This window comes from Gadus morhua, chromosome 5 (genome assembly GCF_902167405.1).
Source record: "Gadus morhua chromosome 5, gadMor3.0, whole genome shotgun sequence".
Lineage (NCBI taxonomy): Eukaryota > Metazoa > Chordata > Actinopteri > Gadiformes > Gadidae > Gadus > Gadus morhua.
In genome coordinates, this window is record NC_044052.1 from 20063859 (window position 1) to 20075718 (window position 11860).

The following is an 11860-nucleotide window of genomic DNA, read 5'->3' on the forward strand; positions in this document are numbered from 1 at the left end:
TTTTTGTTTTTAAGTACACCAATTCGTCGATATTTGTACAAAAAGTTGAAATGAAATTCAAGCTGACCCAATACAGCTATATATATTTTTTTATTTCTTTCACCAATATGGTATATTTTGTGCCTCCAATTCTATGTATCATTGTAAAAATCTATATATATATCTATGACATAATCAAACATTTAAAATATAACATGGTTTATGGCCATTCAAGTACATTCCAGTTGATTGAGAATCACTGATTTAAACATTTCACACGCTGTAACATGAAGTGGACAATAATTACTGGAAACTTTCAGTATTCAACTAAAAGAATACATTGACTATAAACAAATCAGAGCATGAGTATAGAAGGAATGGAAAAGTGTTACGTGAACACTAATTAGCTCAGAAAAACAAGCTATGGTGCACATTCAAAATCAGCCACAACTTCAAAAAAGAAAAGCACAACATCCTTTTTCCTACATTAATGCCGCAGTCAGCGGAAAAGTCAACGGAAATCAGTATTGTTCCCTTAGTTGGAATTGCCCTTTAAAATCACATAGACTAAACTGATAACTGGTCAATTTGTACATCTTAAAATGCTTGCGTCTGCATTTGTATGTATCTAGTAAAATGTCAGTTCCTTCTTCTATGTCCGTTCTCTTCAGACCCGTGAAATATCTACAGAATGAGAAAACAGTGAAAATGTGACCCAATGTAGTGAGTTTGGTTGCACTCATGTAATATGTCCCATATATCCCTTAAGGAACTTAACGCATGTTAGCATGTTACCTATCAATAAGGTCCTAATCAATTAGTTCTGTATCGATTACTTCTACGTCAACAACCTCCCTGTTCAGCAGCAAAACTTGGTCCTGCAACGTATGTCCAAAATCCCAGATCAATTTGTGAAAGCATCGCGCTAAATGCTAATACCTTTAGCCTTTAGGTAAAGGCTAATGCTAATGCAAGGGGATAAAGGCTAAAGCCTTTAGCGCCCCCCGACATGGGATACGGTTTGGATGCATTGTGTCAAAGTGAGCATCAGAATCAGGAGCATTCATTCACTAGTGTTGCAGGCGGCCCTCAGGTCACACTGTCGAGCTCCCGGGCCCGGTTCCTCAGGTGCCTCTTCCTCATGCGGATCATCCAGGAGACGCTCAGCTTGGCAAAGTTAGCCGCCTTGAACAGCGCCATGAACACGCCGCACAAGATGGCCACCGAGTTCCACGGGTTGGCCGTCACGATCTGGGAGGAAGGGACGAGGGTTTCAGAAACAGGAAGGGGCGAGGGTTTCAGAAACATGTTGTGGGTTTACATGAAGTATCATAACACTAACATAACACCGTCACGATCTTGGAGGAAGTGATGGCACGCAAGGTCTTCAGAACATGTTGCGGGTTAACACATGACGCATCTTGTAACGCAACATAACACCGTCACGATTCTCGGAGGAACTGATGGTATCAGAAACACGTTGTAGGTTAATATGATGCATAATAACACTAACATAACACCATCATAATCTGGGAGGAAGTGATAGTATCAGAAACATGTTGTGGGTTAACATGTCGTATCGTATCATAGCATAACACATCACAATTCTGGGAGGAAGTGATGTCACACAAGGGTTTCAGAAACATGTTGTGGGTTAACTTGACGTATCATAACACTGAGTATTCTCTGCGAACCGACTCGGATCTCGGATCTGACGCCACGCCCACACTTCAAGCATTTTATTATTTAGATCGGTCGTTGGAGGAAAACATGGACGCCACCCGGAAAGCTGTTGTCGCGGTAGCATTGGCAGAGTACCAGGCGCTCCAAAATAGGTAGGCTATAGGCCATAGGCAGAGATACGGACGCAGTAAGGTATTGCAGTAATACGAGTGATTGAAATTGCCATTTAACCCACCAAAGCAGCCCAAGCACAATGAAAACAGTTCATACTTCAAGTCACACTGGACGCAGCCATCTTGAATTCTGTCTCGGAATTTTGCTCGGTCACCACTGAGTTCAACCGAGATGGCGAGTTCGCCGTCCGAGGAAAATGGGCGTGTTCGTGCGTGTCGCTAGGCAACGTGCTAGGACCTCCAAGACGGATGGATAATAAAACGCAGCATAACGCAGCATAACAATGTCACTATCTGGGAGGAATTTATGTCACGTGAGGGTTCCAGAAACATGTTGTGGGTTAACATGACTCGTCATATCATCCTACAATTTTTAAATCACATCAAATATGCCCTTTACAAACTTTTCTCATTGATAAATAACACAAAAAATGAATGGCAGGGTGAACAAATGCAGGGGGAACTTGGAAGATGGAAGAACCTCACCAGTTTGATCTCCTGAATGAAGGGGTCCCGCCACTCGAACACCACGAAGAAGAGCTCGTCGGTGATGTTGGTGCGCCGGTCGTTGTACTTTACCACCCCCGACTGGACAGGAGGAAGAACAGCACCGCCTTGTTATTAAAGCGGCCATGAACACACACTGGGCTAGTTTGTTTCCAGGATAATGACCTGCTTAACCAAGTTCACCAAACAATTACATTCTATTGTTAATAAAATAAAGTTTAAAAAACATTATAATTACTCTGATTATTATTACCGTGGCTTTTATTATTACTACTTTAATTTATTTCTTAATATATTTATTTTTTTGCATCATCATTGTTACTAATTAATACGTTAAATTGGGTTAAAGATTTATACACATTTTCCATCTTTTTAAATTAAATGTAAAAAGTTCTAATGGCCTGTGGATAGGAAAGGCAATTCTAGAGAGCATGCAACTAGCCTTTAGCTCCCTGCTCTCTAGAATCGGCTCTTCCTGTCCCCAGGCCATTAGAACGCCAATGGCCTGTGGACAGGAAGAGCCAGTTCTTGAGAGCAGGGAGCTGAGGGCTAAAGGGAGGCAGCTACCTCCTGGCGGAACTCCACCGCGTCGTCCTTCTTCCCCGAGGTCATCACCAGAGACATCTTCACCCAGGTCCGGAACCCCCCCGAGAAGGTCCACATGGAGTAGTTCTTCTCACAGTCCATCATGAAGGCCGGCTTATCCGGGCTGGGGTACACGCGCGCGAGCACAAAACATGCACGTTTGCACACACACACACACACACACACACACACGAGCCCAACATGCATTTTCACACACGCACACGCACACACAGACACACACAAACCTTTTTTTAAACATTCATTCTATCCAACATTATCACAGACTTCCAAAGTCCAGACTTCAAATCAAATCTCTACCAAAGTGCTTTCTTTCTGTTATTAAACACAATCGGGAACCCTTTGAGGCTCCTCTTTTTGATCAACGAGAGTAAAAAACTATGAACCCCCCCAGAGTAGATAGTGGATCGAGGCCGGGGGTCAGAGAGCCCCCGACGGCGGTGGTGGGGGGGGGGGGGGGGGGGGGGGGAGCCCGTCTCTCACCTCAGAGCCAGGTCCCCGAACTTGGCGAACAGCATGTAGGTGATGGCGCTGAAGTCCTCGTCGGCGTCCGTCAGGCTGAACTGCATGAAGATCACCTCTTTGTTCCGAACGTCCGACGGCCCCTGCACCACCAGCGCTTGCTTCTGCCGCAGGTCAAAGGTCACGCATCAGCATGCTTTCGTACTCAGAATGTGTGGCCAAAAATCATACGCTTGTTAGTGGGACTTAAATGAAGAGCAGCAGGAGAAAAAAGAACGCTTGGTTTGAAATGTTGGCACGGATTTCACGTCTTTGATTGTTTTCCAATGTATCTAGGAAGTAGATAAGCTCATCAAACAACGAACAAAGAGTATCAACAAAATAAAGGTCCTCTTTGTCTTCATCTTTTTTATGATACTATTTGGGCAAATAGAACTGCCGAACCCCATTTTCATTTACACAGAGTCGTTCAGCAGACAAATTATCCTTTCTTCATAGCTACACCCTGTGACACTTGTGAATGTAGCTCAGGTGTTTTTGTAGCTGCTAGCTGTTAACTTAGTCTCAACGGTTGAGGAGAGAATGGTTAGATTGCCATTGTTTAACACGTTGTTGCTGTGGTGGTGATGGGAAGTACCACTAGCTGGTAGCTAGCCACAATCAACATCAATATTGCAGCCACTGTAAAAAAAAATCCAAGTTCAGCACGAAGGAGTGTAGAGAAGCGATAAGCATCAGAACATTCAGTGAATTTAATATAGCATCAAACACAGTGTGTATCCAGCCAGTAGGAGTCAAACACAGTGTGTGCCCACTCAGTAAGATTCAAACACAGCGCATCAATACAGCAGAAGTCCACCGGCTACAGAACAGCTTCTCCAGGCCTCACCTGGGTTTGGTTGGTGAAGGGGCCCACGTAGGACACCTGCTCCTTGGTGCAGTCCCCCACCTCCGGGGTTCCTGGAGCCACTAGCGGGGGGATGTAGTTGTGGTTGTAGTGTTTGCAGCTCAGTAGCTGGGCTTTACCCAGGTACAGAGCGATGCCTGCATGACGACACACAACATAGTGTTAGCTTAGCTGTGTATGTGTTTTAAGTGGGTGACGTGTGTACGTGTGTGTCTGTGTGTGTCTGTGTGATAATAGCGTGTATGTGTACAGACCAGGGGGGGGGAAGAAGTCCACCTCCTTGTAGATGACGGACATGACGGGGTGGTTGAGCTTCTCCAGGAAGTCGGTGATGGTCTGGTAGGCCAGGAACACGGCCACCGTGGTCAGCAGCAGGTAGACGAAGATCAGGAACACCGTGAACACGCTCTTCAGGCACGCCTTGCTGAACCGCAGGGACGGGCCACTCTCCGGGAGGTCCTCGTCTGGGAGGAGGAGGAGGAGGAGGAGGAGGGGGGAGCAGGAGGAAGAGGAGTTGAGAGGGGGTTGAAGATTGAGGAGGAGGAGGAGGAGATGAAGGAAGGAGGAGGAAATTATAGGAAGAAAGAGAGGAGAGGAGGAGGAGGAGCAGGAGGAGACGAGAGGGGGAGAAGGTGGAGATGAAAGGAGGAGGAGATTAGGTGTAGATGAGAGGAAGAGGAGAAGGAGATGAGATGAAGAGGAGATGAGGAGGAGGAGGAGGAGGAGGAGGAGGAGGAGGAGGAGGAGGAGATATGAATAGGTGGAGATGAGGAGAAGAAGGAGGAGCATAAGGAATAGGGGTAGATGGAGGAGATTAGATGAGAGGGAGGTGGAGATGACAGGGGGTGAGGATTGAGGAGGAGGAGGAGGAGGAGGAGGAGGAGGAGGAGGAGGAGGAGGAGGAGGAGGAGGGGAGCAGCAGGAAGAGGAGGAGGAGGAGGTTTGCTTAACTCACTTGAATCCTGACTAACAGTTTTCTGTGCTTCAAAAAACTAAGCGAGGTTTCGGAGATCAGAACATAAAACATTAAAGGAGATATTATTTTAAACAAAGAGGAAAACAATAGATTATCTTATATAACAACAGAATGCAACCCAAGTTTGGATACAGGCTGAAAAGTGAATTAAAAAGGAGGATGAACTTCTTATTTTCCAGAAGATTTAACTTTAATGTGAATGAAAAAAGTATTTGGTGGTGGTTTAAATAGCTCCATGGAGTCAGTCTGTACCCGGTGCCACGCTTCTGCCATTGGGTTCCTCGACGTCAGGGTCATCAAAGATGCTTTGGTGGAAATCGGGCTGCTTGTCCGATCCATCACCGTTGAGCTGCCAAAGTAAAACCAAAGTGAAACCAAAAAACATAGAGGTCAAACGTAGAGGTCAAACGTACCACAACAAGGACTGATCATCAGCGATGACAACAGTAGGGATTCATTAATAATAAGCATGTTAGTTGCTACGTTATAAGCAGACAGGAAAAATGAAATAAAAAATAAAAAAAAGTAAAATCATTTAAATAAAACGAAATAATGGAAATTAACAAAATACAAAACAACACACAAAATGAAAAAGTAAAATAAAATACAAGACACAACACAAGTAAATAAAATAATAGTGTAATGGAGTACAGTTGCAAGAGTGGGTCAGTCAAAAGGCACCTGCTAACAGTTTGGTTTTTAATCTGGATTTATAAATGGAGATGGTGGGAAAAGTCTTGATATCTAGGGGTAGGCGGTTCCATAGACGGACCGCATAGCAACTGAAAGCTTCCTCTCAATGCTTTGTGCGGGCACTTGGTTGTACCAGTTGGTATTTTTCTACCGATCAAAGTGATCTGGAGTGACTGTAAATTTTAAACATGTCTGTCAGTAACCTTGCAGCTGCATTTTTAATCATTTGGGGAGGTTTGATTGCTTTTTGGGGGAGACCAGTAAAAATACCATTAGTCCACCCTGCTGGTGATGAATGCATGAATAAGCTTTTCTTGGTCTCCTGGTGATATGATTTTTTTTTACCTTGCGATATTTTTTTAAATGATAAAAAGCAGGTTTTGTTATCACCTTCATGTGGCTACTGAAACTTAGGTCACTGTCAATAATTACTCCAAGATTTTTCACGGTGTCGGCTACGATAAAAACCGTTCGTTCCCAGTAGAGTGGCAGTCTTAAATCTATTCTCCTTTTTTCCCAAAAATATGACTTCAGTGTTCAGATTAAGAAGGTTCTGTGACAGCTGGGACAACCCTGAGGGACTCCGCAGGTAAGGACGTAAGTGTTGAGTTAGTCCAATAGACACATAAAAACTTCTATGCTCTAAATAGGACCTAGCCAGCTGATGACAATGCCATGAAGTCCCATACAGTGCTCAAGGCTATGCAGTAATATGCTGTGGTCAACAGAGTCGAAAGCTGCACTGAGACCCAACAGCATTAGAACAGTGGTTTTGCCACTGTTCAATGACTGAGTCATTGTTTGGCCGAATATAATTTGCTACTTTTATAAGGGCTGTTTCACTGTGCTATGATAAAAACCTGACAGTAAGAGATAAAAGCAGCAAGTCCAGACCAGGCTAAACGACACGGTAAAAAGCGTCAAGTCAGCTTTCCCTCTGAAACCCACCCGTCGATATCAGTCACATGATACGCGTTCAAACATATAGACGACGCTGCTATTTTTTCATCCGTCAACGTGGAGCTATGAAACTATGTCAAGTGTATCACATCAGAGTCGACTTTGGCAGAAACTTTCCGTGTTACCGGAGCCCTATTGTCAACAACAACAACCACCACCATGAAGCAGCTCTAGTCACTCACCTCCTCGTATGATTGGGAATCATCGCTTCTGATCATGCCGAAGCCCAGCCTCGGATAGGCCCCCTGGTCAGGAGATTAAGTAAAAATCACAAAGCCACACATTTTAATTGCACATACATGTTGAACTTGACAGGAGATCTCCCGGCGGTCCCAGATCGGTTAGCGTCTGTTAAACAAGCCCTTCCCCTAAAAGCCGGAGCTCTGCGTAAATCTGCAGCCAGGGTTGCCAGATTGGGCGGGAAATTTGGCCCAATCTGGCAACACTGTATCTGGACTCTCTGCGTCCCGCTCCCTTGGTCCTCGGATCCCTGTCTCCTTCCCTGTTTGATTTGGGGGGGGGGGGGGCTTTCTCTTTCACTGTCCCGGGGGCGCCCTTTCTCTTTCACTGTCCCAGTTGAGGTAGGATCTATAGGCCAAACGCATGTAAACTGTAAATTAAACACTTTTTTTTTTCTTAATACATTATGACATTATTTGTATCAGCCAAGTCCACATTATTGCAAGCCGCGCGAAACGGGTATAACTAGATATTGAATATATCTGAAGACGCGTAGAGCGACTGGGGGCGCATGTCCCGAGACGGTGGGTATATTCCCACAACCTGGGACAGTTTGGGGCGATGTGTGTAGATCATGGGTGTAGATGGATGAACCAAATATACGGGTTCTAATCCGGGTTCTCTAGACCTGTCTTGTCATCGAAACACGGCAAGGCGGAAGTGCTCCTGCCGGCTGGACTGGACTACTCACACAACCACACCATGGCAACTGCAACGACGCGACTTGGCGCTTTTTTAATGGTGCTTTATACGTGTTTTGCGGACGATATCAACCTGATTCACAAACCAGACTCGGCGCCAGTCAGGTTGTTCACAGAAGAAGAGCTGAAGAGATATGACGGCAGCGAGGTGAGAGTGTGTCTGTTTGTGTGTGTGTGTGTGTGTGTGTGTGTGTGTGTGTGTGTGTGTGTGTGTGTGTGTGTGAGTGCGTGTGCGTGTGCGTGAGAGAGAGAGAGAGAGAGAGAGAGAGAGAGAGAGAGAGAGAGAGAATGTGTGTGTTTGAGTGTGTTTATGCAACTCGATGTACCAAGGATAAAGTTATATTTGGTGCTCCCCTGTCATCATGTGAACAACGTAGGACGGACAGCCCATCTACATGGCCATCAAGGGAGTTGTGTTTGACGTGACCAAAGGAAAAGGTACAATGAAACGCCACAACAGCCACTTGCACGTCAAAGTGAAACCAAATCTGGTTCCATTATATTACCTGTTATCTCTGATTGGCCATGATATATGCTTTTATAACATATATTACTTTCCGTATAACACAGGTATAGCTACAGGTCCAATACAGAAAAACAACAAAAACTTTGTTGCTTTGTGCTAAAAGACTTAGGAAGAACGAGTTGTTTTTGTTCTAGTTATTGAAAGACTCCTAGTTCCGTCGCTGAGGGAATTAGGAACTAGGAGCCTTCCTCTTCTGTTGTTTTGATCTATATCTGTCTGTCTATATTTAATGTTTTATTGCAACCTGACATCATTGCGTGACAATCTGTGTAAGGTGTATTTCTGGGTAAGGTCCTCTTTGTTTGATGGAGAACCCTTTCCCCACCGGAGACGGTAAAATCTAACCGGACCCTGTTGGTTTGACCTCCAGGGTTCTACGGTAAAGGGGCCGCTTACAACGCCCTGGTGGGCCGAGACTCGACGCGGGCCGTGGCCAAGATGTCCCTGGACCCGGCGGACTTGACCCCCGATACGGTGGGTCTTTGTGGGGGGGGGGGGGGGGCAGGAACTCTGCAGGTAACTGGGTCGGTTCCGTCAAAGAGCAGGAGACATAACATTTCGGGCGTTAAGCAGATGCTTAAACCCCAAGCGACTTATACTAAGTAAATTTGTCAGAAGAAAGAGACACAATATATCGCCGTCTGTACAGTTAAGATGTTCATAGAACCAAGCGCCAACCACTAACATTCTCTAGGTTAACCCATTCCCCGTTGTCCGGGAAATATCAATCATAACTATAAATATACAATCACATACAAATTATAGTAACCTTGTTTATATAATTATTACATTAGAAGAAACTGTATACATTCTCCCTGTAACTTAAAACAAATCCCTTCCTCTCTTAAACTGAGAGAGGTTAAGTTAATTCGTATTCAAGTTCCCACTAGAGCCAGTAAGTCTGGTTTTGTGACCAGGCCAATCGACTGACTTCTTTGTTGTGTAAACTATTTACAGCCACCATGTCTTGCAAACCTGCAGACATGTCCAATAACCACCCATTGTATTGCAAATTGACTTGGCCTTAGGTCACTCCCACTCCCTACCCACAATGGAAACGTTCCCTATAAGAATGTTGTTCACCTATTGTTTCATCGAATGTGTTCTCGGTAAACTTTGCTGCCAGTACTTTTCCCATGATCATGCCTTAAGATTAAATCAAATATTTCGCTGTCCGACGTGTCCGTGAGAGAACTTTCTCTTCATCACCCGTATACAACAATGATAGCTAGCATAAGATGCTAAACAAAGCTAGGTACTATTTTTTTAAGTGCAAGGTGTCATTTTGTTCTACACTTAGGAACAGTGAACCTGCGGCCATAGGGCAGACGATGTCAGTAGCTCCAACACCCACCCCCGTACCGCCCGGGCAAGACATAGCTTTTAAAGGTCCCATGACAACAGGTGTGGGTTGATTAGCCGTTACAAGCCGTTTTGGAAATCTGTCCCTTATGACATTTTTTGCGTTTGCTACAGTCCACTGGGGAGGCTGGTAGACTGATCTATCTAGCGTACATCTAGGTGGACACGCCCACCTGTGATGTCATAAGGGACAGATTTCCAAAACGGCTTGTAGCGCTCAATGTAAAAGGTTGACTCTCCTCGTGACCGTGAATGTTTGCATACAGCGCGAAGGCTTTATGCGCGCAGGCTTGATGCGCTCCACTTTTTTCTGTGGAGAACCAGCGCCTTGAATATTTACTACAGCGTTTCTACAGCTCGAGGCGGTTTCGCAATGACTTCGTCTTTACGGAGATATTCCTGAACCTCATAAAACGAAACTGGATCGTTTTCGCCCGTTTCGGCTCCGTGTGGACGGGGCCTAAACAACCCCCAAACCACGCCCTCTCCTTCTATGCCTTCTCCCTCCCCTATGTTTCTCCCTCATTGAGCAGTGTTGCATTTCACGCATTTGTGATTGACAAGGCAAGATGGATTCCCAGAACCAATCACAGAAGAGATGCCGTGATTGGTCAGAATGAGCCGGGATCGGCCTCAAATCGTTATTGGCTCATAGAGATGCAGGCGAAGTCGAGGGGAAACTAATATTCTCACATCACATCCACCCACTAAGAGCTGTTGGCATTTCTCACAAATTATACCCAAATAAAATATCTTAAATCCTCACTACTGCACCTTTTAAGCTGGATCATTGTCGCACCTTGTATCGACTGGGACTGGTTTTGGAGCAATGTGGATACAAAGAGTTTAGGTCACGGAGGTTATGGTCGCTCACTGGTTGCCCTTCTCCTTCCCCCTTCAGGAGGGTCTCACCGCGGACCAGCTGAACTCCCTGGAGAAGGTCTTCGAGGGCACCTACAAGACCAAGTACCCCATCGCGGGGTACACCGCCGCCCGCATACTCAACCCCGACGGCAGCCCCAACAAACACTTCCAACCGGAGTCCCAGCCCCAGCTCAGAACCAAAGACGAGTTCTGAGGGGGTTCTGATCAACCCCACAGGCCCCGCCTCCCTCTTTGACGTCAGAGAGGGAGGCGGGGCAGTGGGAGTGGCGGCCATCTCATTCAGCCGAATAAACGGATGACGAAGATGACGACATAAGAGGCATAAGAGACAGAACGCCTTTTTTTTTTTTTTTACCTTGCCAGCGGATTTCCTCAGAAACTGAACGGGACTCTGTGTGACGGGTTTTTATTGGGGGGGCCAGCCGGGGAGTGCCCTGTTTTTTTATTGGGGGTGCCTCCCTGTGACTGGGCCTGTGTGCACCACACCAACGATCAATGATGTGAAAATGAGGATAGTGATGACAGTGATACAGAGATGTACTCTGTACTCTCCAGCTGTAGAGCATCCGTAAGCCCCCTCCCTACTGTACTCAATAGTGGCTTGTATCTAAAAAATACTCATAAACTATAAGTGGCATCGGAGAATAGTGTGTGATAAAATGACAACAGTGAGCTGTAATAGTGACATTGCCATAACACAGTATAAAGCACTTTTCCCTGACACTGGCTTAAGATATAAAGTACTAGGAGGTAAAGTTATTAAGTCTTTACAACTAAGGTACGTGCTGTACAGGAAGTCGATGCTGACCACACGCTGGACATTTGGTCCACAATTCGACTCCTACCTGCAGGCTTGTTTTGTTTAGTAGTTCCCCTCTCAGTCTAGTAATGTTTCACTACCTGACAGAAGCTGATATTCAACACCAGAAAACACTTACCATAGCTATCGGTTATCACAGCAAATTCAATCTTTCAAATAAACAATCAAATCATCAGATCAAGAAATTGTCTGCATTTATATTCCATCTGTACTGTTTAATATAAAACAATTGAGGAAAAAAATCAAAAAGGACTTTATTTGCTATTTGACTGTTTTTCTGAATAAAGTGCCTTAATCCTCAACCTCTCAAAGACATGGTATTAATGATGTCAACTAGAGTGTGCTACACCTTGCTGAAGTAAGAGGAAGTACAGATAAGGGAA

The 11860-nt window shown here is 45.2% G+C and overlaps 2 protein-coding genes across 3 annotated transcripts; one reads left to right on the forward strand and one right to left on the reverse strand.

Moving 5' to 3' along the window:
- Positions 1-73: 73 nt before the first annotated feature.
- pacc1 (proton activated chloride channel 1) lies at positions 74-7376 on the reverse strand. 2 transcript variants are annotated; one of them, XM_030356548.1, is made up of 8 exons: positions 7126-7376; positions 5543-5639; positions 4569-4778; positions 4297-4451; positions 3429-3568; positions 2910-3051; positions 2322-2423; positions 74-1230 (listed from the first exon to the last, which is right to left on the reverse strand). In XM_030356548.1, exons 1-8 carry the CDS (start codon positions 7159-7161, stop codon positions 1069-1071), a joined length of 1044 nt encoding a protein of 347 aa, XP_030212408.1. In that variant the 5' UTR covers positions 7162-7376; the 3' UTR covers positions 74-1068. The 2 variants fall into 2 exon arrangements, with proteins under 2 accessions (XP_030212408.1, XP_030212407.1); XM_030356547.1 differs by having other exon boundaries at positions 3429-3571.
- A 98-nt stretch (positions 7377-7474) lies between these two features.
- On the forward strand, positions 7475-11779 carry nenf (neudesin neurotrophic factor). Its single transcript, XM_030356550.1, has 4 exons — positions 7475-8032; positions 8262-8322; positions 8781-8884; positions 10674-11779. Exons 1-4 carry the CDS (start codon positions 7886-7888, stop codon positions 10848-10850), a joined length of 489 nt encoding a protein of 162 aa, XP_030212410.1. The 5' UTR covers positions 7475-7885; the 3' UTR covers positions 10851-11779.
- The last annotated feature ends 81 nt before the right edge of the window (positions 11780-11860 follow it).